General features: G+C 44.1%; 3 protein-coding genes and 1 pseudogene across 3 annotated transcripts; 1 reads left to right on the top strand and 3 right to left on the bottom strand.

The window, feature by feature from the left end:
* Positions 1-5130, bottom strand: LOC127765264 (phospholipase D alpha 1-like). Its single transcript, XM_052290129.1, has 4 exons — positions 4937-5130; positions 3062-3127; positions 1047-2955; positions 1-626 (listed from the first exon to the last, which is right to left on the bottom strand). The coding sequence occupies exons 1-4, from the start codon at positions 5030-5032 to the stop codon at positions 154-156; spliced, it is 2544 nt and encodes an 847-aa protein (XP_052146089.1). The 5' UTR covers positions 5033-5130; the 3' UTR covers positions 1-153.
* A 3943-nt stretch (positions 5131-9073) lies between these two features.
* LOC127768304 (E3 ubiquitin-protein ligase Os03g0188200-like) lies at positions 9074-10577 on the bottom strand. The gene has a single exon (XM_052293853.1). The coding sequence runs from the start codon at positions 10519-10521 to the stop codon at positions 9274-9276; it is 1248 nt and encodes a 415-aa protein (XP_052149813.1). The 5' UTR covers positions 10522-10577; the 3' UTR covers positions 9074-9273.
* Positions 10578-13144: 2567 nt separating this feature from the next.
* On the bottom strand, positions 13145-16872 carry LOC127768567 (cysteine protease ATG4A). Its single transcript, XM_052294174.1, has 9 exons — positions 16730-16872; positions 15897-16447; positions 15730-15815; positions 15589-15639; positions 15073-15458; positions 14565-14703; positions 13870-13925; positions 13683-13753; positions 13145-13588 (listed from the first exon to the last, which is right to left on the bottom strand). Exons 2-9 carry the CDS (start codon positions 16324-16326, stop codon positions 13383-13385), a joined length of 1425 nt encoding a protein of 474 aa, XP_052150134.1. The 5' UTR covers positions 16327-16447; positions 16730-16872; the 3' UTR covers positions 13145-13382.
* A 385-nt stretch (positions 16873-17257) lies between these two features.
* Positions 17258-22049, top strand: LOC127766265 (uncharacterized; annotated as a pseudogene).
* The last annotated feature ends 4511 nt before the right edge of the window (positions 22050-26560 follow it).

The following is a 26560-nucleotide window of genomic DNA, read 5'->3' as shown; positions in this document are numbered from 1 at the left end:
TTGATCACAATCGAAACATGCACGTTTGTTTGACGTTTACAGCCTGATACAGCATGTACACTTGTAAGTTCACAACCACCTTGCATTGCACGTAAACGAACATTTCTGCACTCAGCAAGCGCAGCATGACGACGCATGGGGACTTCCTCATCCTCATGTGGTGAGGATGGGCGGGAGCACGTCAGACTTGGCACCCAGCACCTTCGCCTTGGTGTCCGGGAACGTCTCCGTCGCCGCGACGAGCTTGCCGTCGCTGCCGCCGCCGCCCGTCCAGCGCACCGGGTACGCCATCAGGTGGCCCGGGAGGTCTTCCGTCGGCGGCGCACCGTCGCCGTCGCCTCTCGCGAACGCGTCCCAGTGGCGCCGCGCCGCCTGGTTCACGAGCCTCACGCACGCCAGGCTCGACGGCCGGAGGAGTTCGCCGGCAGCCGACGCCGCAGCCGCCCTGCCCAGGTGCTCGTGCCACAGCGCGAGGCGGAAGCCGTGCACCTGGCCCCTCGCCGGCCGGTTCACCGACGCCAGGTGGCTCGGCTGGTACGCGCCCATCGCGATCTCCGTGTCCCGCCCGCCGTCCATCGACCTCTGGTTGATGTTCGCCGACCCCACGATGATGTACTCGTCGTCCACTACAAACAGATCGAACAGAAACAGAGCATCACGACGACATGTTCTTAGATTGATTAAGATTGTCAATTGATTACTCCATCATTTTTACAATAGTAATAAGTTAAACATTTTAAATTTTAAATATTAATAACAAAAATTAAAAAAAATTAATTATATGAATTCGATATTACTATATTTATCGTTAAACGAACTGTCATAATATACAACTTTGTTTATTTAAAACATTTTACTATCGTAAATATTTTTATCAAATTATTATCTCGAAGATCGTGTAAAAATTTAAAAATGATTATATTTTACTCCCTTTGTTTCACAATGTAAGTCATTCTAACATTTTCAATATTAATGTTAATGAATCGGTCTATCTAGATTCATTGTGAAACGAAGGAAAGGAGAATGGAGGGAGTACCCCGTATTACCTATCATCGTCTTGGCGTGGACGTAGATCATGAAGCGGCGGGCGTTCTGCGCCCTCATGTAGTCGGTGTCGGGGTCGGGGCGCTCCGTTGGCTCGTAGCTGTCGCCGCCGGGGACGGGGAGGCGCTCGCGGTTGCCGAGGCAGAAGAAGTTGAGGTAGTCGGTGGGGTCGGCGCGGATCCCCTTGGCCTGGATGGCGGCTTCCACGTCCCTGTACATCATCTCCATGGTGCGCCGCTGCCAGTCCAGGATGGCCTGCACGGAGTCGCTCTCCGGCACGCCCTCCGGCCACATCGGCACCACCACGTACACGGCGAACCGCTCGCCGGCGGCGATCTTGCTCGCGATCTTGAGGGAGAGCTCCCTCGGGACCAGGTGCAGCGCGTTGATCCCCTCCACGCTCGCCACGCCGCCCTCGCCGCCGCGCCACGCGTACGAGCTCCCCAGGAAGTACTGGTTCTCGACGTAGATGAAGTCGCGGGCGCGCCGGATCGCGTGGATGTACGCGTCCTGGATGCTGCGCTCGATCACCTGGTCCTTGCCGGACACCAGCCCCGCCGCCGCGGCCTCGTCGGGGCTCTCCGGGAACCCCGCCGCCGCGCCGCCGTCGATGGAGCGGAACACCTGCACGTTCCAGTGCTCCGGGTCGGCCTGGTCGGCGTCGCGCGCGGCCATGCTCCGGTCGAGGGTGACCAGCAGGCTGTCCTTGCCCCTGCCGGCTTGCTTGCGCCACCGCTGCTCGAAGTTGTCGAGCACGTCCCACGCCGCGGGGCCCTCGACGCGGCAGTGGATGTCGTGCCATGGCTCCCTCGGCCCGCCCTTGGCGATGGACGCGCCGGGGAAGTTGGGCTGGTGGAAGTCGCCGCGGTGGGTGGTGTCGAGCGTCCGGAACAGCGGGTGCTCCTGCGTGTCGTACCTCCCGTCGCACAGGTCGATGCCGCCGAGGAAGCTCACGAGGCCCGGCGCCGTGTTGCCGCCGCCGCCGCCGCCGTCGACGATCACCGTCTTCTGGTGGTGCGTGAACATGGTGGCCGTCTCGACGTCCTGCACGTAGCTCCGGCCCTGGTCGGGGTTCCGGGGGCAGAGGACGCAGTGGACCTTGGTGCCCTCGAAGTACCTCGCCGTGTCCTGGTCGTGCGTCGCCATCAGCCCGTCGCGGCGGATCGGGCCGAGACCCACCGACGTCCGGTCGTTCCACACCAGCAGCAGCACCGTCACGCCCTGCTCGGCCTTCCTCTTGAGCAGCTCGCCGAGCGTCTCCGACGACGACGACGGCCGCCGCACCAGCACGACGTCGGTGTTGACGGACCACCCGGCGACGTACACCATCCTCCGGGCGCTGCTGATCGCGTCGAACACGTCCTCCCAGCACCGCCGCGGCTCGTACCACCTGCGCCCGGCGAGCTGGATGCGCGGCGCGAAGCCGTCGGCGATGTGCGCGTCCTGGTACAGCCTGACGCGGCACCCGCGGCGCTGCGGGAAGAAGGTGCGCGGCACGCCCTGGTACGCGCCGCTCCCGACGCCGGCGCCCCAGCGCGCCGCCGGGTCGGCGGCGACGCCGGTGAACCGGAGCTGGACGCGTATCTTGTCCCCGCCGTCGATCGGGCGGCGGCCCTCGCCGCAGATGGGGAGCCACAGGTCGGACACCGGCGCGCCGGCGGCGAGGCCCTCGTCGACGGGGAGGTAGGCGCGGCCGATGAGCGTGGCGCCGACGGGGTTCTCGGCCTTGACGGTGAAGATGACATCACCGGCGTCGTGCGCGCAGTAGATGTGGAACGACTCCTTCCACCGCGGCGTGCCCGTCGGCTCCACCGTGCGCGTCCGCGCGACGCGGGCCTTGTCGATGTCCACCGTCGCGTACAGCTTGCCGGACAGCGGGCCGAGGCCGACGGCGTTCTCCACCTGCTGCGTCTGCACCGCCGCCGCCGCGTTAATATAATCATTAAGATACAATACAACACTGGCCTTAATTTGATGGCCTTATAGTATTAGGGTTAGTTTGTGATCAAGCTTAAACCTGGCAGCTGTTGCAGAAGGGCAGCTTCTTCTTGATCCATGAGAAGACCTTCTTCTTCATCAGAGTCTGGTTGAAGTGTTTCAATTTTCAGTTTGGTTAATTAGATTGCATTTTCAAACTGTAATGACTAATGAGAATCATATCGCAGCTCACGATGGTTTATGTTCGCTCGGGTAAAAAATATTTGACATTCAGGATATAATTCAGTCATGCTTTTAAAATTCTGACCATCAATGTTTTCTCAAATACGTAGGCCTTGTTTAATTCCACAGCCAAATTTTTTTAAGTATACGAACACACATTTGAAGTACTAAATATAGACTAATAATAAAACAAATTACAGATTCCGCATGTAAACTGCAAGACAAATTTATTAAGCCTAATTAATCATTTATTAGCAAATATTTACTGTAGCACCACATTGTCAAATCATGGTGTAATTAGACTCAAAAAATTCGTCTCGCAATTTACATGCAATTGGTTTTTTTGTCCACATCTAATACTCCGTGCATGTGTCCAAACATTTGATGTGATGGAATTTTGGAAGTTTGAAGGAACTAAACACAGCCGTAGTTTAAAAACAATCTTAAAAAGTAATACTATTAATTTATTGGATTTTTAAACTTATTCTAATGTAATATTAATTACCGAAATTTTAAAATTTTGATCGAATATTGTTTCAAACGTCAAATATTTATGACCGGAGGAAGTAACTTATAAGAAATTCAATATACACTATTATTGCATTTATGAGGATGATTCTAATCAGTCGATGATGGATTTTTATCTCCTTTATGCATTTTCTTTTCTCTTAAATGCAATACAAACTGTGTTGGAAACTTCTAAAAACAGATTTGACGATATACTAGAATGCTAAGAAGTTCATCTAACATGAAATTCATACAATTGCACAGCAGCATAATCCATGCAATTATGTCACAATAATAACATGAATTGGATATAACTTTTTTTTTACGCTTAACCATGTTATTAATGGTGTGTCAAAAGTACAAGGCCAAGAGGCCGAAAAAAACACAGAGGAATACAGCAATTGAATGTTCGTTTTATTTTAAATGGAATTGAATGTTTTTCTATCAAATTCGTGTAAAATTTAGACATGTTGAAAAGCAATGTTCGAGATAGGTCCTCTTCCATTTCCTCCCCCTCTACGCAAAATAGCCCCCCGGCCAACTTGTAGTTTGGCTGTGTTTTTTCCCTCAAGCGTTAAGACCCGTGTTCTTCTTTTTCGTAGTTCTACACGTCCACATCACACTCTCACACAGATAAATATATCTCCTAACACATACTAAAAGAGATGGAGACGACAACAAATCATTTGTCTCATTAAGTTCTTATTAAATACGCAACCATGTATGCATAATATTTATAAGTATTAGGATTTAAACCTTGGTGGGTGACGTCATGCATGCATGACACAACAACACCACCTTAGGTGCTTCTCTGGTTACCTTCTCTTAATACAACTATATGCAAACCTTTTGTATATAGTCTAAGGATCTAAAATTCCTAAGCTCAGTCAGGAACAGGAAATTGTATTCTTTTGGCAGAGCCTGCCACATGTGCTATTCCTCTTGAGCAAAATATTATGTCAATCGGAGTCCAACCCATTGACTTCATTAGTCTTAAGATAAGCTGCACTAAGAATTCAGATAATGTTTCCCCTTTTCCTTTCTCACTGCAAAAACAAAAAAGAACAGCAGGACATGTCTGTCTATATTGTCATTCAGAACCCCAACTCAAAACATTCACACTCTCACTGAACATTCAGATGGAAACAACACCTGAACATATAGTACTTTCCATCTTTCAGATACAGGAAGAAACTAGTTAGCTGGGAGGAAGCGTTAAGCGTACCTTCCGGGACGGCCTGAGCTGCCCATCTGACGTCACGGACAGGTCTGCTTCCACGATCTTGGCGTCGATCACCCCGTGCAGCAGCATCCGTGCCATGGCGCCCGGCTTCCGATCTCCTCCTTCTGGTTCAGTTCTTGCACTCGTTGCCCCAAAACCTAAGATTGTTCAGAGCCTAACATGCCAAGACAAGTGCAATATATACTACTACTCTGATCAAACCCAGATTGCAGAGCATGTTGCGGCTGCAAAGGATTATCCATGGAGAAAAAGGTGCCAGAAATTTGTTCTGTGGGTCAACAGTCTACTAAACTATGCATTCTTTTCTACCTTCCTTGAAGAACAATTCAGAAGAGAAGACAGCTCGAGGGGGCTAATGGAAGGGTATCGCAGCAAGGGATCTTGAGCAGTGGAAGAAAAGTAAAGGACAAGTTCGTTGCTACTAGATTTCCCTTGCTTTCGCGAGATGATATTTCTTCTAGATTTCAGGTACGCTTTGTCTAAAACAAAATGATTTCAGGTACGTGTAAAGATGAGCGAGAAAGTGGTGAAGATTCGAGTGCAGTGTCATTTTATTTTTGCAGTTTACTGCTCCAGCAAAATTATGTGTGCTTTCTATTGAGTGTTGCACTTAGGTTGGACTGAATACAAATGTTCTCCCTTCAAGATAGAATTGATGTCATTTCCTTTTGAACATCAAATAAACAGATTCACAGTAGTATAAAGTAATAGAGCAAGAATCTAATGAAAAGAAAAGGAGGGGATTCTGCTGGAGTGCAGGGATTGCCAAGCTTAGCATTCTGTTATATTCTGACAACAGAACAACTAAAAGGCACAAGCTAGATTACACTCTCCAGAAACTAAACCAAAAAGCAGATTTGTACAGCATCAGCAGCTCCTAGAAGACCAAAATTCAGAGTCCACAAAAAACACCAGGGTTCAGGCAGGGACTTCATCATCAAAACACCACCATCTTCAGTTATTGGGCCTTGGTTTTCAATCTTCATAGATTGCTATGTAAACATCATGGAACTTATAGACAATATTCTTTTTGGAAAATGTATGGAATATTGTACATAACTGCATATCTTACCTCATGGCACAAGTGGCCAAATTTCTTTGCATTGCCAATTCCCAACAAGTGATATGAATCATTTTTATTTGATGAAGGAACAACAATCTGCTCCGATTATCTCTGTACATAATATTAAGAGGATAGCAGTCATGTACTTGATAGGCTAATCAATTTGACTTGGACTAATGAGCACTAGGAGTAGGAGGACTGCAAGATACTTTGACTTCCCTGAGAAGATGCATATGATAGCTGGGACTAGTTTACTCCTTGAAGAGGTGAGCTCGTTTATCAGATGAACCTGCATTGTATTTTTATAATTTTTTTCTCTTCCTGATTGGAAGTACAGCAAATGGAGTAACAACTAACAAGTCAAGATAACTAATTAAGCACAAGCTGTTCTGCAGTTCTGAAAAGAACATGGAATTAGCACGACCTGTTTAAGATAGAGATGGCCTGACTAAATTATACTATCAGGTATTTGTAGTTCACAGCTGAATTTCTAAGGTAATACCCAGTGAATTATATGTTTATTTTTTAAGAGAATGCAATGCATCTTGCTTGCTCTGTTGACCAAAGAAGGCTTTGTATTTGCTACTTGGATTTTAAAACCATAATTAGATTTGGTGGCATCTTGCTGTACAGATACTTAAATGACTGATTGACTTTGCACAATGTATTACATAAACATGTTTTCATTTTGGAATATGGAAATAGTGAACTATTCTTATATTGAGGAACTTCAAGACTGAAGTATTCCCTCTGTTTAAAAACAAACGTTTTTTCCCCTAAATATTCGAGACATGACTTTAATCGTAATTTTATATTATAATTAGCTTATGAATTCTAATTAATGATATTAATTTTCAATATAAATATACACATACAACTTATATTTTCAAACGATCTATTTTAAAAGTCGCTGATAGTTAAATTTTCAAAAGTTTAACATAATCTTATATAAAATGATTTATTTTGTGATCAAAGGGAACCTAATAATAATAGCATGCTGATGTAAAATATCGATAATCAATCATGGTTCTACTATTTGTTGACTCCCTCCTATTTAAATTGTAATGTCCCTGAAAAAGTCATCAAGGTTTATATACACTGGTTTGAACTATAGAATATGCAACAACTTGGCTATCCAGTTTGCACCTACCTCTAAACAATTCCAACCAACTTGTTTCTAACCAATGATTATTTTTTATTTGTGATGAACCATGTCAGATTCAGAGAAACCATAATTTAACAGAGTCTCTGTCGGTACAGTGGAAAAGAAAGTATTTGCATTAGTGGCCTTGAATCATTCTCCACTGTATTATTTGTTCATTTACTGTCAGACAATTCTCATGAAAAGGTCTGAAGATTACTTGCATTAGAAGTTGAAGAGACCTCTTTTCCTGCCTTGTTCTTGGGGAAATGGATATGTATATTCATGGACTGAAAGAAGTCGATTGCGAGTTAGTAGACTCGTAATACTGTTTTCACCATAGTTATTAGGACCGGATCGGATGTTAAACCGGTGAAGCCGTCGGTTCACGGTTTGCATGGTCCGACTGGTTGGACCACTGGCTCAACACGGATCAAATAGCTTCACATATTTATTAAAATCATAACTCAGTGGTGGGAGATTGCTTCCTAAGAGCATCTCCAACAGTCTCTTCAAATGATTCTCCAAGCTAAATTTTAGCCATTCCAGCGAAAAAACACCCTCCAACAGCCTCTCCAACCGGATGGCTAAGCCATCTGGCTGGCCAAAACCCTCCCTCCACTAGCCAAATTTGGCCCGCCAAAAATGACTGTCCAACTGTGGGCCCCACGCACATTAACATCCGGCTATTGTTTCTCGTAGTTGCACGCGACCGCCACGGCCGTCCGCGGCCTCCGCCGGCGTCGCCGGCCACGACCTCCGCCGCCGACCGCGGCCACGCCGTCGCCCGCTGCGACCGCCGCCGCAGTACGCGCCGTCGTCCGCCACGCCCGCCGCCGCCATCCGCGTTGTCGCTGGCCGCAGCCTCCGCCGGCGTCCGCGCCATCGCCGGCTGTGGCCTACGCCACCGCAGTCCGCGCCATCGCCCGCCACGACCGCCGCCGCTGGCACAAGCTCTGCAGAAGAACGAGCAGAGGATGGGAGAAGGGGGAGGAAGAAGAAAGAGGAGAATGACAGGTGGGGTCTATTGGTTAATAGAGAGTGGAATGTGGAGAGTCTGTTGGAATAGAAGACAAATTTCACTCTCTAAATTTTTGTTAGGCTGGCTAAATAGGTATTTGGAGAGTCAAAAATGGCCACTCTGTTGGAGATGCTCTAAGAGCACAGGTTGGCAGTTCGAGTCCACCGCGCGCCTCTTTTTCCCCTAATTTTCTCTTCTCTCTCCCATCCCACGTTCCAACTGCCTGTTACCAGTTTATGCTCTGGTCTAATGTCCGGTTTTTCTCCGGTTCATACCTAAAACCGGCGGTTCAACCGGCTTTCTTCCGGTTTGATTGCATGGCCGATCTTTTGGCTGGACCGGACCGGTTGAGGCCCTGGTTCCGGATTTTTTCGGTCGGACCGCCGGTCTGGTCTGATCTTAATAATTGTGGTTTTCACTACTGATTTTCCCCAGAAGTTTGTGGAGCTAATTAACAATTAGGGCATCCAGTTTAGGCTCTGAATTCCATGCATTGCTTGATGTCAGGGGTCATGGTAATTGCTCATCATGTCAAAGCTTGTGATGCACTGTCCTCCTCAGATTTCTGAATTGATCTTGGTGTGATGCTGCAGATTTCCAAGATAGATCTCCCATGATTGTGCCCTTGTACTTTATTGGGATCAAATTAATTTGTGTAAACAACCTTTAATTTATTTTCCTTGAAAACTGGTGCATCCACTGTTAACTGCATGGACATAAAGTCTTTTATGCTTCAGCCTTCAGGTAGGTGCATCTTTTGTGGTCAATGGTGATGATGGATGAATTGGAATGTTGACTCTGATGAACATTACATGTAAAATGACCAGAGTTAAGATCAATTTAGAGTTTCATGCCAGAGGTATCCCCATGAATTAGAGATTGTTAGGGGTTTTTTTTCATGTTCTGTAGTTCTTGCAAAGATTACCACATACATCAACAAATTGTCTGATCTAAAATGTACAGTTCCTATTAAAATTAGGGGTACATTCACCATAAGCATTTAATCCCCTCTTCTACTTCTAAAAGGATTGCTGGAATGAAAAGATTACCAAGGAAAGAAAAATGTGTACAGCTCCTATTGAAATTAAATTTCATCAATATGAGTTGCATTTCATCGCTGTGGCGCCGGCGGCGGCTGGAACGGCGGTGGACACCTGGAACACCTCGGGGTTCCAGTCGCCGGCGGCGACGTCGCCGTCGATCACGAATCCCGCGAACGTGAGGCTGTGCGCGTAGTACTTCTCCACGTCCGTCCCGGCGTCGCCCTGCACCACCACCACCTCGACGTCCTCCCCTTCGCCATGGCTCGTGCCGGTGGCGCCGTGGGTTTGCAGCGGCGCCACCCTCCGGCCGCCGCCGCCGCCGCCGTCCATGTCGCTGCATCGCGGCCCGGACAATGCACGGAGCAGCGCCGACCAACGCCGGCTCGGACGCGCCGCCGACATTGTCCGCGACGCCGCCGACGCCCACCGCCCGCTCGACGCGGCCGCGGCCGAGGTGACCGCGCTCACCGACCGGCGGAGCAGCTTGGCCTCCTCGATCTCCCTCTTCAGCCTCTCCGGCAGCCGCAGCGTGTACCGGTCCACCCGCTCCTCCGCCGTCAACGACTCCGGCGGCTGCTGATCGGACGGCGAGTCCTTTCCGATCGTTGACTCCGGTGTGTCGACGTTGACCACCGTGTGGTTGGGCGCCTCTGCCTGCGCGGCGAGGTCAGCAGCAAGGACGTGGCCGGCGGCGGCGACGGCGGGGTCGGCGAGGTCGGCGCGGCAGACGGGGCAGGTGACGTGCGCGGCGAGCCAGACGTCGATGCAGGCGGCGTGGAACACGTGGCAGCACCCGGGGAGGAGGCGGAGCTTCTCGCCGCCGTCGGCGAACTCGGCGAGGCAGACCGCGCACTCGAGCGCCCCGCGCCCGGCCTTCACCGCCCTCGCCGTCGCGTACGTCAGCACCGGCAGCGCCTCCATCGCGGCGACGTCGAGCCCCGCGCGCCCCCTCCTCCTCCCGGCGCTCCCCGCGAACGCCGCCGCGGCGGCGGCCGCCACGGCCGCGCTGGCGTGCACCGCGCCGCCGCCCCCGCCCCCGCCCCCACGGCGACGGTGCGCGGCGGTGGCGGCCTCGGAGCAGCGGCGGAGGTACGCGGAGAAGAAGCCGAGAAAGAAGAGCGCGATGACAACCCCGACGAAGAGGAGCGACGTCGCCACGTTAAAGCCCGCGCTCCCGCCGCCATCCGCAGCCTGTACCGGTGGCGGCGGCGCCGGCGTGAAGAGCTGCGACGAGGCAGGCCGAGCAATGGCGAGGAGGAGGAGGAGGAGGATGCGTTGGCATGTGGTGGTGGGCGCCATGGAGGTGGAGGTGGAAGTGGAGAGATGTGTGATGGCGAGAGGAAAAAATAAGGAGAAGGCGGCGGGAGAAGAGGTGGAGACGTGGGAGGAGTGACGTGCGTGGGAATTGAAACGGGTTGGAGACAAACCTCACAATTACACATCTCATGTACAGGTAATAATAAGTAATTAAGGTAGGACAACTGATTAAGACGCATATATACGAAAAAGATAGCGTCATTGTAAGTACACACCCATTCAGAAATAATTGTGTAAAGAAATGTAATCTAATCTAAAAGTAGTTACATTGTAATATCCCTATTCACAAATAATTGTGTAAAAAAAAAGTAATCTAATCTAAAAGTAGTTACATGGATGTAATATCCCTATTGTATAAAGAGTAGTGCTATACATCTAACTGAACTGTACGGGTCTTATACGACTGCACCAAATCAACCAATCACAGGATTCATACGCATTCACGTGGCCCAATTAAAACAAGTTAAAATCTGTTATGTGCGGTCGTATGCAGGTCGTACGTATAGAGTCGTATGTACAGTCATTCTGTTCTATAAAACATTTTGCTACAGTTTCTTCTATCTTTGGGGATTAAAGATGATGACGATCGAACAAAATGGGGCTACGCTACGTGGGTGGTGTTCAGTGTTCTCCATTGTGATCGGAAAGATAGTCAATGGTTACGCAAGATGGCTTGTAATAAAAGATTGTTTTTGTTTTGATTCGTATAATATAACGTGTCTAAAGTATACTCCACTAGATCGCTAGTGTGTTTTTTTTTTTCATTGCCATTTCAGTGGGCTGATCAGGTATGGAAGAATTTATGTTCTTCGGTGATGACATTTTGTCATGAGTTTTAAATGGTTGCTGCAAAGGTGATTACCAACTTAAGTACCTGCTAAGCATATGTGTGTGATGACTAAAACACCCTTACATTCGACTAACAAGAGAAAATAGTTACTGTTTCTTCTCGAAGCACCTGCTGCATTGGAGATTAATTACCTGTTTGGATATGCCAACCACATAAATTACAATTCTATATGGAGAGGGAGGAGTATCAGGGGGAATATGGGATCTGCCATTTGTTGACTTTGTTAATTCAGGAGTAATCCAAAGTGTTCAGTGATACTCGATCGTACGTACTAGTAACATGGATGTGTGTGGTTTAGGCAAAGTCAAACCCTTTCTTGTGGTTGGTGATTAGCCATGTGGTGTCGTGGATGGAGACATTTTTCTTTTTCAGCTCAAAACTTAATCCATCTTTTATTAAAAACATTTTTTTCTTTTTCAGCTCCAAACTCAATTAATCCATCTTTTATTGATGAAACAAATCTTTGACGACACACCTAACTTCATTTCCCCACATTTAGCTCCCCCGGTAGTTCACATGGAATCTCCCACACGGCATTGTTTCTTTTAATATTGAGCGTACGCGTACGTGATTATGGTCGTTGAAATAAAAAAACATAAGAAGTTTGGATGGTGCTAAGGGCACGTACAACGATTGTTAACGAGTGTTCTCTGTCTGATACTATGTAAATAAATCTCTGCTGATGTGAAAGAGAGAGCGGAGAAAAGAGAATACGTATACCAACGGCTTATAGTCGACTCGTACCACCTATCAAAGAAAATTTGTTGCATGAGATGAAAAAAAGAAAAAAAAGATAATAAAAAATATTTTAGTGCATTAATGGTTAAAAGTTCTTATTGTCTCCATTCTATTTCTATGAAGTTTTTCACTAAGATTTATTTAGTTTGTTAATCTCCACTACTTATTTACCCTATGTCTATATATAAATCAAGAAGTTCTACAGTAACATGACCTCAAAAACTGAGACCCCCACTACCGTAGCAACCAGAATATACACTAAACAAGATCGCGGTAACCTCAGGAGTTTGAAGCAAACATGTCTCACCGCAAATATCAAGTCCTTCACAGTGCTCCTACATGACGTGTAGCCATAGCTCACCACATAGGATAACGGTTATCGTGATGGTGTGGGACAATTACTTCATAAGACGCGGGACTAACTTGAGAGACGAGAGCCTTAGCTGAAAAAAGTTGGGATCGTGCTGCAAGGCTGCAAGAATCCCCACCATCCCATCCTTGGAGGAGAAGAGAGGGGAGCCTGCAAGGGACAACGAGGACACCAATCCGTTGCCGATCTCCATTATCAACGCTAGCTGCGCCATCGTCGCCCTCTGAGCCCTCAACGCTCCGTCTATTAAATGCTAATAAAAAAAAACTAATCTGAATGCATTAAATGCTAAAGTTCCGATCACATCTTGCACAGCGGGTAGTGTGTCGCCTCTCCCGTAACAGAACAACCACGACCTTCTAATATGGTAACAGAATAAGGGCACAAATGAATCGACCTGCGAACCCACTTAGGCTTTGTTTGTTTAATCCTCAAGAGAGAAGGAATGGAGGGGATCAAGGAGAATAATTTTATTCCGTAATAGTTGTGGAATAAATCTCCTCCAAATCCTACTCAATCTTTTTTTTTTGGAAGGAATTAAACGAACAAGGTCTTATAGTATAAATAAGTGGGCACAGTATAACAGAACATCGTGTAATAAATTCATTTTCATAACCAACCACAGGAGCACGTATGACACAAGAAAATTTCCAACGAATGAGCGATGAACTGATCACATTTTTACATCGGTAGCACGTACCCAACGCCGATTTTTCCCAGCTCCCCTGGGCTATTGAGACAGTCCAGCTTGTTCTCTACACACTCTAAAATAACGAGTCATTTCTATTCATTCACCCACACATAAAACAAGGGCATTCCACCGATGTGTTGGACGCAACATTTTTTTCAGTTTCCTCGTGAAGTCAGTTTTTTTCCACTTCATCACTAAAGAATCTCCCATTCCTCCTCTCCCGTTTCACCAGAGCCATCGAGACCCTCAACGTTGATGCTGTCCATGCCATCCCCTGAGCTACTCTCCTCATTATACATTTGTTTTGAAGGTTGAACCGACTGCACAACGGTGAAGAGTGGTGCTCCATTGGCTTTGTCCACTAGCTCAGAGGCCCGAGAACAGAAATCATCAAAGTCGTCTACATAAGCAGACAGACAAGAGTAAATAAGAAAACCAAGATTGGAGTGAACTTAAATGATGACCCAACATTTTATCTGGCAATAACAGTTCACCTTTGTCACGGCAGTAAAAACCGATAGCCAATGACGGGTCTATCAGGTCTAGGGCCAAATCTCGTACAGTGCTGTCAATGTGCGGTTAGAGATGAATAAGGGTTTTACTATTTAAAATTTCAAAGGAAAAACGAATGCATGTACCATTTACCAGATCCTAATTGCAAATTTGCAATTGTGAACATACCTGCAGTGATATGAGGAAGTGTCTGCCTCTAAGTTATCAGCTGCAATATCAACTGCCTGAGATGTAGAGAGCACCCACTGTCACTACCATAACTCCAAAACGAAAAACCAAAAGCTCCCTAATCATTACATTGATAAATATACTTCCATATGATTGCTAACCAAAAAGGGATTCCAAGCAGAAAACTGGTACTGTAACAAGATTAAGAACACACATGGCTGAAAGACATAGACAGACCATTTAATCTTAGGAAACTGGGATGCTTGAGGCATTAATATGGAGTACAGGGCTAAAGGCTATGCAACCCAACAGTAGATAAGCCAGAGTGCCTTCCGAAAGAGATTTTCGGTTTAATCTGGAACATGAAAAAAATCCAGAATGCCAGACGATAACAGTCCCTGACTGCACGCATAGTAGACAAAGGTGCATACTAGTAATACTGTTTTCTTTTCTTTTCCTTTTTTGTGAACGGGAGGGCATGGGAGGACGGAGCAATCGGCGGAGCACCATTGGAAAGGCATGAATTGCTGATCATATTGGTGCATGTGACAATGTGACATCAAGACTCTAATTACACATAGCTACATGAAAGTCAATCTACTTATTGAGTAGATTGCTTAACTCACTGGAGGCAGAAAAACACAACATCTGTCAAACTGGTGTTCATATATGCTAAGAAAATAATATAGTTTTACCAGCTGAACTTCATGGGGGTCTAGGTAGAGCGCCCTGTCATCCTGTACCCCAGCAATGTAGGTTGATGTTCCAGGCTTTCCACCCAAAATGCCCAAGCTTTGAGGAAATGTCAATGTCTCCTTTAGTAAAGGAATGTACCTGATAGAAAGTCCAATGACAGGAAATGGTTAGTACTATAATCAATCGTCAGCAGAAAGACCAAACCGTTGTCCTTGTTCATAACCTAGTTTAATTGATAGCTCTCTAGATTTAAGACGAGCTTTTGTTCTTTCCGATAAACATACGGAAAGCTACTAAGACACCAGAGTAGAGTAATAACACAATGGATGTTGTATTTAGAAGATAGTAGAGTGCGAGTAGATGCCCAGGCCCCAAGCCACTTCACTATCCTTACAGGTTTATAGCGTACATGTAGAAAAAACCAACTTGGACAACTCTATATCAGATAACCAAACACTGTTCCACAAAAGTCTACAAAGCATGGTATTTTAATAGCTTGGTGATTACCTTGGATTAAGTTTGTCAAGACCAAGAACCAGAGGGACCAACAAAAGAATTGGAGACCAGGTTGATTGATTTTTGTTGAAATCACAGCAAAGCTGAGCAGCAACATCAATACAAACAACTGGAGCTCCCCCTCTTTCACCATCTTCATCACCAGATACCACATAAAGAGCCATAGGAAAATTCCCATTCCCATCTACAGCTTCATGATGCTCCCTATTGGTACGGACAAGGGTTTGCCATGCCCGGCACATGGCGTATGGACCTACCCATGATCCAGCAGCCAGACCGTAACTCTTTCCAGCTTGAAGTAAATTGTGAATCGAGAAAGCACAAGCTTCAGAATCACCAAACATGTGTAAGATCCCTATATATTCAGGGCTATACGGCTGCATATGAACATTCGATCATTATAAGCAACCCTACATTACAAATTAAAAGAGGTCCATCACCTACTACAACTAAAAACAGAAAATTTTATTTAGTCTTAAGATCAGAACAGGTAGTCATGTATCTCACCTTCTGTGAGGGCTTTCTCCAAGACCTTCCAAGATGGTGGAAAATCAATGCCTGCAAAAATCCATCCAAATACCATTTTATTTACATCTGCAGTGGTAAAAAAAGGAGAAGCGCTTTCAATTAAATATAGTAGGGAAGGACCTGAGCAACCAGCATTTGGCTGCTTCTGACCATACAGCCCCAGTTGACATCACTAGTATATTTGGAATCAGAGATGGCATCAAAGCCTGAGACAAAAAAATCATGCAAACAACTCATCACTGATGTCCATTAACTTGCTGTACCAGGCATATGGTTGCAATGCCTACCTTTCCTGTAAGTGATCCATATCCTTGATGAGAAGTCCTCTAAAAATGCGGCATTCCCACTTTCGCAATCCGAGCTATTAGATAACTCCTCGGACGACAGCTTGTAACATTTACCAAGGAACCACACATCACTTGAAGTGAGAGCCTTGGAGGCGCCCAGGAAACGCCACATCGAGCTGGTACACGCGATCCTCCTCAAAAACCTCGACCAAGCATAGGATCCAGAGTGCGGTTTCAGCGACCTGTTCGCCGACGAATCCTGGTGCGCCTCAAATATACTGAAAGGGGAGCTGAAAACGCAGGACAGGATCGAGTTCTTCCATTGTTTCAGGTCCTGCCCCGAGCTAGAAGAAGAAGAAGGTGCAGCGTTACCCTCGCACAACGGATCAGACGAAGACGGCGATACACCCCTACCAGGCAAGCTCGTCATTACCTAACACACATATTACCTAACATAACACGGGCATGTGTGCATATCACATCCACAATACGGTCAACTTATCGAAGCGAAATCCTACAATTTCCCTTTTCTTTCACGACACCAACCGAATCTGAAACAGACAAGCTTCGATAGGTTAATTCCATCCATTCGTTCATACATTCATTGGAGAGGAAGCTAATAATATGTGGATTAGATTAGCCCGCAGCAAACAGGAACAGAAACATAATTTGAACAGAACTAAACGAAGCAACGCGAGCAAAGCTAGACCGCTTAGAGTTGTTCGTCACCAACAACAAAAAGAGAACCTAAATTCCAGATGAATCTCTGCAGTTCAAGGCGGTAGTACGGCAGCGAGAAATGGCTAGCTAGGGTTAGGGATGGGGAACCGCACCGGTGGTCGCGCCGCCGCCGCCGCCGCCCGAGGGGATGGGGGGACAGCGGCAACGCTGCCGCCGCTGTCGCTGCCGTCGCGCGGAGGCGAGGGATGGAAAGGAATCGAGCGATGGGGATGTGGGGGGGATTCGTCTTCTTTCATTTTAGACCTTTGACTTTGTAGATATTAGTACATAAACTTCTTCATTCGTTTGATTTCTGTCGAGCTTTCGTATATACTCCCTCCCTTTTATATTATTAACTATTTACTCTTTTTACTTAATCAAACTTCTTTAATTTAATAAAAAAATAAATAATATTATTACAAAATAAATGTATTATCAAAACATGTTTTATGTTAGATTTAGCTAAACGTGCTAATCTTTTTATAAAATTGATAAACCTTAAATATATTTAACTATAAAAATCAAAAGATCTTATCCCTTCTTTCTATATAGTTAAGACCCAAAGCTGAATTGTGGTTAAGCCACGTCACTTGTAAATCTCAGCCATTGGATCTAATCTTACATCGCATCTCAGCCGTCGGATGAAGTGCTCGCTTCTCCTCCCCGCGCCTCCCCCATCCCCACGCGCCAGCCACGCCGCGGAGCTGCGCGCCTGTAGCGTCGGCTGTATCGTGAGATGGAGATAAGCGCCCGCGCCGGGAGCCCTAGCGCCATGCCCCCTCCCCTCTCCTCTCTCGCCTCCGCCGCCTCCCCTCCCCTCCCCTCCCCTCCCTCGCCTCCGCCGTCGCCGCCGCCGTGATCTCCTCCTCCTCCCCATCAAATCCCTCTCACGAGCTAAGACCCCTCCACCAGCTCTCCTCCAGGCTATTCTCCCCACTGCCCCCCAAACCCCATTCCCTCTCCTGCTCCAGGCCACAAGCCCCACGTGCCACCACCACCGACAGATCAGGCGCGGGGGACCACGGGAGCGATTCCGGAGGAAATAGCGGCAAGGGCAGCGGCGGCGGCGGCGGTAGCGACGATGACGACTGTGAGGAGGCCGAGTTCGGGCCCCTGCTCAGGTTCGATGAGGTGCTGCGCCTAGCCGTGGCACGCGGTGTCTCGCTCCCGGCCGATATGGAGACGGCCAAGGATGCTGGCATCTGGGAAGTCCTGTTGCTCCGCTACTTCGATCTGCAGGTAATCCGAATTGTAGAAGAATTTTTTGTGACAAGGGAAAAAAATTTTGTGAGAAGGTATTTTCAGTCCCCTTTTTCATCTCTTAGGCAGCACCATGGCCTCTAGCCGCGATGATCCGGGCATTCTCGATGCTCCACAACCGAATGTTAGCCGACCCATCATTCCTCTTCAAAGTTGGAACCGAGGTGCGCGCGTGATTGGTTTGTTGTTTAAGCTGAGGAGTTCAGATTGTAGTCCTACAGAGTTTTGAGGATTTCGCATTCGATGCAGGTTGTGATTGACTCGCGCTGCGCCACGTTTGCGGAGGACTTCTGGGCGGAATTTGAGCTGTACGATCCATAGACAGATATGCATGCTACAGTTTGCTCGCTGGCCCATGTTCCTTCATCAGTTCTACTTCATGGAGTAGATCCCTAATGCATGAAGCACTACTTTTGTGTGATCTCTGAGACTTTGACTAATACTTTGGCCAATCCTTTTTTTAAAGCATATGCTTTAATTTCGTCTGATCACTCAAAGTTTCTTTCACATGGTTAGGATGTTTTGTTACCACTGCGTGTAGAAATTAACTTTGCACCGGCTAATTGAATTTGTTTGATTTGCTTTGTAGGGATTCATGGATACAGCCATCACCCCCAGTTTCCATTCTCTTATCCTGCACAGTTCATCGGATGACATATTTGTGATTCCAAAAGAGTAATGGATGGTTAGTGTTTAGGTGTTCCAGCAATTGATGCAAATGTCAAAATTTATCTGCTTTATCTCTTACTTCAATTCTTTCTTTTACATGTGAATATTGGTTGCATAAAATCTATTTTTGGTTGTTTACGAGTTTACCGACATTCTGAAATTGTAGAGTGAAGGGATTTTTCATTTGTTCTTACCACTGTGACTTATCTTATGCCTTTGTCTCAGCCTTTTAGGTCTGAATTAAACGCAGAGAGTTGGAACAGTCAAGACAGCAAGCAGATTATCACTACGTTTCAAGGTGTTCCAGAAATCCTGACACAAGATAAAATTTATAATTCTGATTAACCACTGTAGCACATCATCACCATTAGTTGTTTGGCACATCGTCTATTTCAGCCTCTTTAGCAATTCTGTACGACAATTGATTCAGTTTAGTAAGTCTGAATTTATCATGAATTTTGTCTGCATACTATTTGAGCATACCCTGTGATTTTGTCCATGCTAGAGCAATATGAAGTTCTGTTGAATTGTTTCTCTTAACTTGAAGAAAGTAACACTATCGTTAATCGTATGCACTGACTGACTATTGTTTTAGTTTCTTAAGAAAGGATTTCTTCTAATTGCAACCCCTACTTATTTGTCCCATCAACAGTGCATGTATCCACGCCCATGACCCAACCTTGGATGCTACCTTGCTCCAGTGGATGCCGGATTTCCTTTGTTGCATTGTCCATCCTCCTTCACACTGAAGCTACGCAGGACCTGACACCAGTCCCCACAGTCCAAATCGACTTCAGGTTTGCAGTTGTTACCTTCTACAGTTCTACCACAATGATCGATTTTACTTTTCTCTCAGTTCATTGTTTGTTACTTTATTTCTAATTTTGTATTTGTAGATATGTGTTTCCAGTTTAAATTACAGGGTGGAATAAATAAGAAAAGGATCGAAGCGAGCTGGACATTTTTATCCTTTTGATTTTATCAGGAGTACATGATTCAGTTTGCAGATCATCTGCTTCAAGCAAGTGATTGTATTTGTTAATTAGCACTTTCAAAGTTACAATCCAATAAAGAACACCTGAGCAGGACGGTGGTTCTCAGCAGTTGTAGCCATGTCCTACCTGAATATTTGAAAAAAAATTCAGGCCATCAAAGATGAACGGCAATGCAACATCGACAGCAGCGAGCTCCAGCCACCAGTCTCCTAAATACAAATTTGTTCCTTTTCTGGCACAATTGATTTTTTTAAGAATGTGATCAGTGAGATGAACAGATCAAATACCATTGATTGCTTTGACCCACATGATCCGATTCAGAAGGTAAAATCAAAAGTCTGATATAATTACAGTTAGTATGTTCTGTTCATGATGTTACCTTTTTCTCCCTGTATGCCCAAGCACATGATTTTGTTTGAGGAATCTATTTACTACAGTTTGCATTTTTTTCCCTATATTGCATCGTATTTATCGGTTCCTCAAATGAGTTGACAAATTCCTGGTGCAGAGAAATTTTAAGCTCTGAATGTTGTAGTTTAGCCTTTCTGCAGTACAGAAGAATTTCTTTGGATTAATCATGTAAGGTAACAAAGTGCAATTACTAATATGCAATTACATAAGTACATATTAGTATCTTCATGACATCTTTTTGACACGTATCTTTTGATAAATAAATTCAATATCATACTCTGCGCTCAATCACACTAAAGCATATCGCTTTCTAATTTGATCAAACTTGGTCATTATTGAATTCTACAAAAGCCCATAGCAACGCGTGGGGTATCAACTAGTATAATATAAAATAGATGCAGTACAGTTATGTTCGGCTTATTCTTTGCATGATGATGGCATTCTAAAGTTTCAAATAAAAAGGCTTTCTAATTTCTGAATTCATTCAATCAGTGAAATATAGTGACCAGTCCTTAAGATAGATATTTGTAGAAAAGGTAATCCCTATGTATTATATTTTTCCATGTTATGTTCTACTCATCAGCTCGGGAGCTTTTGTTACTAGTTGATACTCGCATGTTGCTGCGGGATAGCTATATCGTGAATTTGTAAGATGTAATTCTAGAACTTTTGACTATTGGTATAGTATCATTACATAGAAGGGAACATATAGCTGATTCCAATTAAGATACTCCCATTTCGAAGAACCATGAACGGTAAGCAAACAAGATACTATTTTTATTATGTACTAAATTGGCTTAAGATCTCATTCAGATATTTTAAACAACTAATAAAATATTTCTTTTTGCGAGAAAACAAAGAGAAAATACGGATAACTCTGCATGCATATGTTGGTATATGATCTTAAAAGAAACAACTATTGGGTGCATGAATCTAGTAATTTCAAGAAACATGTTCACCTATGAGTAAATGGGAGGAATTGTAGAGAAACAAATTCAGTGATTGCTAGTCTGAAAAACACAAAGATTTAGCACAACCTTTTAATCAGATGTAGATGGTCAAATGTGAGAGTGGACCAATCCCTCAATACTTAAAGTTACCAAAAATTGAAGTTACAACACCAAAAATTGAAGTTACCATAGTTGTGGTACATTGACATAATAAAGCTTGGTGATAAACGAAGAAATCAGATGTGAAAAGAAGCAAGATCATGATAGAGTACCAAAAACCAATCACCATAGGAGATAGACATAGATAGACATCCTTGCAATTGGTAAAGATCATCGAGTGTTGTAATTTGTACCAACAAATTTTCGATGTCATCTATGACAATGACAAACCAAATTTTCATTGGACCATTGACATTTCCTCCTTAGATGATTGAGGAAGCCCGTTCAAGCATAAATATTCCAAGAAAATCCATTGGATCGACCTAGATATGGCTAGTAGATGCATTAGGAAAATTAAAGGGAATGAGAAAGAGGTAGACACAAATGTAGTGGTGTAGGATTCGGGTGGGAGATGTATTGGTTAGTGGTTAGTGATAAAGAGAGAGATAATGATGCATGAGGTAATTAAGAGGAAGACAAAAAGCATTGGTCCTCTCAGATGCCATCGGCTAAGAAGAACTTGATCTAATGGTTGATTTGCATAGACGCAAGATGATCTAATGGTCAATATAATCATGATTATGTGGCCTTACAAAATTTGAGCTTTATAGCATAAATGACTTGTAGAGGGTACCAATTATATAGGAAGAAAGGATTTAGCCGATCGATAGGAGATGCAATGACGGGAGGAAAGGAGAGGCCACAGCGAGGGGATTCAGATCCTCTGCCTTCGGGGGGTGAAGGCACGGTGGTGCAGTCAAGCCATCCTCACCGTCTAGCAAAAATTAGTGGCTCACATTCGTGTGTGTACACAGAGTAGAATGGGCTAGTCCATCAAAGCAAATAGAAGAAGGCTTGGCCCAAAAAATGTCCGCTTATGCATATAAAGCCTTTGCTCTGCTAAACATTATCTGAAAGCCTCCAATTGATTAGTGCTAAACTGCTAATTCACCTAAAAAATACGTAGAATTTCACGAAAATAAAATGCAAGGCAACTCATGAGTTTTAAAAAAACATGTTTCATTACACAATAGAGTGCCAAATCACATCATAAGGCAAAAGAAATTGTGACTAGAGCATATGATTAACAAGAACAAAAGCATTGCCATAGCTAAAATATGTCTTCAGTGCCAAGCTCATTGGTGTTTGGCCCATGTAAAGTTGAACCAGAGTAAAAAAAAAAACTTAGTAACATTGCAGTCACTAAGTTTATGCGTTTAGCTTATTATTTTGATTACCATCAACAATTGGGTGAAGGTATTTATGACCCCATATTGTCCAACATCACTGATGTTGGTCCTAGAACTGCTCTCTTCTACAGCTTGTGCCTGCAGTCCAGCATTCTCAACATCTTGTTGCTGGAAAGAGAACAAAATTTATAATGCAAAGGTCATTGGCATGAACTAAAATATAGCACTAGGATGAAATTGGTACTAAGAACTTACCTTAGTTTTTTTAGTTGTACTTTGTTTTTTCCTGCTTGTCCCATTCTTATCTGTCCATGATCTATTCCTCTTCAAATTTCTTGTACGGAATTCTTTCTTCTTTAGGCTTGCATTAGTAAGTGAAACATTTGGTTCTTGAACATCAACACGAGCTGCACATGGGTCTCCCAAATTAATACATGGACTTGTAGCCATTTTATTTTCAACTTCCTTGGTGAGGACGTTAAGCGTGTTGTCTACTAGCAAGAAACATTATGGTGAATTAACTGCTTGATGTGCCAAACTAAGAAATTTGCATGAGAGATATTTGTAGCGAAGCATTTCATCCAATCTTGGACCTTCAACTATGCTTCTTCCTTGGTTATCTTGTATAGTTTCAAGACGTGCTTCTTGCGTCCATCGCTTTAACACATAATGTGTTGGCAGTGACTTGATATTCATCAAATCAAGAGCTTTTAAAGCATGGCCACAGAATATTCGAATCCTCTTGAATTGACCATAGCTACATATAGCCATTTGCTCTAAAGGATTACCAGCAACCATGTACTCCTCTTCAAATGCTAAATTCTCATCTCCAATTGCAACAAGATATTTATTATCTCCATCCAACACTTCAGCACATGCTGCCATGAAACGTTCATATTCAGCTTGGAATGCTTCAAATATAATGGGTGTGTACAGCTTGCTTGCTTGCAACAATATAGGTATTTTTCATTTTAATTCTTGGCAACTTTTTCCTCGACTCAAATAGAGAATTCAATTCCTTCTCTTTTCAGTTGCACTACCCTCTCAAAGTGTTGTAGAAACCAAATGATATTCAAAATCAGATTTAAAATGGTCTTTCAAGTCATTATTCAGACTATCACTTAATTGTGTGCTTCTCATCCCCAATGTATGGACATCCTTCATATAACATTTAGCCCACTTTTTTTTAAACTTGTAGATACTATATAACCAAGTCTGCTTCTACATCTTGCTTCTCATGGTGTCAAATGTTTCTTCAAATTTTGCCTCGTCCTTGTACTCATACATACAAGCACTAAAATCAGATAAAATACTTGAGCCTTCATTCTTCGGTTGAGATAAATCCTTGATAGCATTCTGTATTATGTGGAACGTCCATAATCCATGCCATGCTTCTGTGAACACTTATTCAACAGCTTTGCCCATTGCACTATCTTGGTTTGTATAAATTGTTTGAGGTTGCTTGCCATTATGTGATTTTATAAAGGTCTCAAACAACCACTTGAAAGACTCAAATGTTTCATCATACATAAGAGCTGCACCAAAAACTACTGTTTCTCGAAAATGATTGAATCCAACAAAGACACCAAAAGTCTACTCTCTTTATTTGTTCCAAAAGTAGTACCAAAAGTGACATCACTAAAATGTGCATAGTCTATGATCATTTTAGCATCAGCCCAAAATATGTTTGCTACTTGCTCATCACAATCCATTTGCAAAGCATATTGGAAGGATGGATTCTCAGCAATTTTGTCTTGAAAATACTTCAACATACTTCCGGCTTGACCATATGCCATCTCCCTCCGTCGCTTGGTACGCAAATAACTTTGTTGATCACGAAGGGTGTAGCTAAGATTAAATGTTCCACCAACTTAACGACTAGCTAGCTCATGTGCAGCTTTTGGTCCAATTCCGAAGTCATCGGCTGTCTCAATTTCAAAAGGTTGCAAATCTAAAATATTCCTTTGTGATGACATTAGGTGGAATGTTTCTCGTGGATAAAGGATGTGATTGTGGTCTAGAACAAGATCAGTCACCTCATAATTTCCTACTTCTTGGTCTAGTATAAGGCCAATTCTTACTTGACAGCCCGTTCTAGTTTCAGCTCTAGGACATTTTTATTAAATGACCTCTTTTATATTGTTTCAGATGACCCTCTTTTTGAGCAAATATATCTAAATGATCTAACTACCAGCAGACTTCCTCTTATTCGCGTACCTCTTTGTAACCTCGAAACCAGTGTTACCTCCATAAGATTTCCAAAACTCCCAAGCCTCCATCTCATCCTGAAACTTCATTCCAAGTTGAGGTGGTGCACTAGGAATCATCCCATCTCCGAAAAATCACAAGTGGATTATTACTACAGAGAAAATACAGCCATGCTTGAAGAATGACAAGTATAGAGATGGTATTTATTTGCCTCATGGACTCATGGTGCTCGCCATCCACCTTTTCTTCCATCTCTCTCGTAGAAACTGACCAATCACGGTGGCAAATACGTGGTCTTCAAGTGATTTCTTCTGCTATACCTAACCGATCACAAGCTTGTTGCATCTCAAAACTAGGCTGTGAAGAGGTGACAAGAAAAGGGCATAAATTCTTTTTACAGCTAAGGCTCCGTTCAATACCTCACTTTCCCAACCTCCCTCCCTCGTTTTCCGCGTGCAAGCTTTTCAAACTGCTAAACGGTGCGTTTTTTTAAAAAAAAAATCTATACGAAAGTTGCTCAAAAAATCATATTAATCTATTTTTAAAAAAAATAGCAAATACTTAATTAATCATACAATAATAGATGCTTTGTTTTGCGTGCCGGGGAGGAGGGGTTCCTAAGAAGAGAAATGGAGGTGAAAAGGGTAAACGAAGAGAATTATGTAATTACGGCGCCAAAATAGAGTAAAGATGCCATTTTTCCCTCCGCGACTCCATTACCACGGACATTTTCTCGCCATAATGCGCCAACCTGGCTAGGCCTCATTTGCTGGCTTGATTGCACGGACTAATGGGCTGGCCCATTCTACTCTATGTATACATGCACGAATGTGAGCCACTGTTTTTTTTTTTTTTTGACGGTGACGATGGCTTGACTGCACCACCGTTCCTTCAGCGCCCGAAGGCAGGGGATGGGGGAAGATGTGGCCTGGCAACGGCAGTGAATTAGTGATGAAGGGTACAGTGAGAGAATTTTATTTTACCTCAATCATTGCACGGGAGTCCCCCACAGTTTCAAATTTTATTAATTAGAAATGAAACAAAAATTACAACGAGTCCAACCACAAACTTAAACAGATTTCTCGTGGAGATTTAATCTATATACAATAACATATGGGGATCACTTTTCAAAAAAAAAAAAAAACCTCTAAGATTGCACTGTAGGTACTATATCTTCAAGTGCTAATAGAATTAAACTGTCAACGAATATAATATCAAATCGTTAAATTTTACTAGTTACCCTGGCCTGATAGATTGGTGCGTCTGTTGGTTTTGTGGTGTCATGCTTGCCGATAGAACAGATACATGCTATTCGCTTAATTATTTTGGTGCCTTTTGTATTTAATTAAAAGTTGTTTTTTTTCCTCTTCCAACTAAAATTGAGTTTGTGAAAGTTGTTTAATTAAAAGTTGTTTGCGAAAGGGCCTGTAACCTAGTGGTTACAAGAGCCTCAGTAGCACCTGAGGTCCTGGGTTCGACTCTCCATGGGAGCGAATTTTCCAGGATTTAACGGCGTTGAGCTTTCAGTGGTAGGCAACGTACCCGTCGACATCTCCAGGATTTGCCGGCCCAGTCTTCGAAGATGCTCATAGGGGTAGAGTTTGTGTGCGTGCGTTCATCTCCAGGATTTGCCGGCCCAGTCTTCGAAGATGCTCATAGAGGTAGATGCTCATAGGGGTAGAGTTTGTGTGCGTGCGTTCATAGGGGTGAGTGCGCGTGCGTTATGAGTATCTGCGTTGTACTGTGTAATTCTCAAAAATAAATTGAGTTTGAATTTGAAATTTAGTGGTGGTGATATAATTCATTGCCTATTTTCATATCTAGTTTTTTTTTCTTAATAATTTGTATTGGTATTACACACACTTGTTTGTTGAATATATAATTCATTGCCTATTTTCATATCTAGTTTTTTTTTCTTAATAATTTGAATTGGTATTACACACACTTGTTTGTTGAATGGAATTTAGTATATAAACTTGTAAAATTTTTGTTTTGATGCCTTTAACAAGTTTTCACTTATTTGATGGTTTTCAGCAGATATTTCCCCGTATCTTTCCAGAGTCAATAATATCAGTATCTGCAACTCAAGTCTTGGATTAGGA

This window comes from Oryza glaberrima, chromosome 3, assembly GCF_000147395.1.
Source record: "Oryza glaberrima chromosome 3, OglaRS2, whole genome shotgun sequence".
NCBI classification, from domain to species: domain Eukaryota; kingdom Viridiplantae; phylum Streptophyta; class Magnoliopsida; order Poales; family Poaceae; genus Oryza; species Oryza glaberrima.
Note: the sequence above shows the minus strand (reverse complement) of the source record. Positions and strands in the feature narration are given on the sequence as shown.

What these genes read in the sequence shown, in the direction of transcription:
- LOC127765264 (XM_052290129.1), bottom strand. Translation starts at nt 5,032, where the DNA reads ATGGCACGGATGCTGCTGCACGGGGTGATCGACGCCAAGATCGTGGAA. An exon ending in AGCTCAGGCCGTCCCGGAAG is followed by an intron (nt 3,128 to 4,936) that starts GTACGCTTAACG and finishes CACTTCAACCAG; the next exon opens with ACTCTGATGAAGAAGAAGGT. An exon ending in CCACGCCAAGACGATGATAG is followed by an intron (nt 627 to 1,046) that starts GTAATACGGGGT and finishes ATCTGTTTGTAG; the next exon opens with TGGACGACGAGTACATCATC.
- LOC127768304 (XM_052293853.1), bottom strand. Translation starts at nt 10,521, where the DNA reads ATGGCGCCCACCACCACATGCCAACGCATCCTCCTCCTCCTCCTCCTC.
- LOC127768567 (XM_052294174.1), bottom strand. Translation starts at nt 16,326, where the DNA reads ATGACGAGCTTGCCTGGTAGGGGTGTATCGCCGTCTTCGTCTGATCCG. An exon ending in GGAGAAAGCCCTCACAGAAG is followed by an intron (nt 15,459 to 15,588) that starts GTGAGATACATG and finishes GTTCATATGCAG; the next exon opens with CCGTATAGCCCTGAATATAT. An exon ending in ACTTCCTCATATCACTGCAG is followed by an intron (nt 13,754 to 13,869) that starts GTATGTTCACAA and finishes GCACATTGACAG; the next exon opens with CACTGTACGAGATTTGGCCC.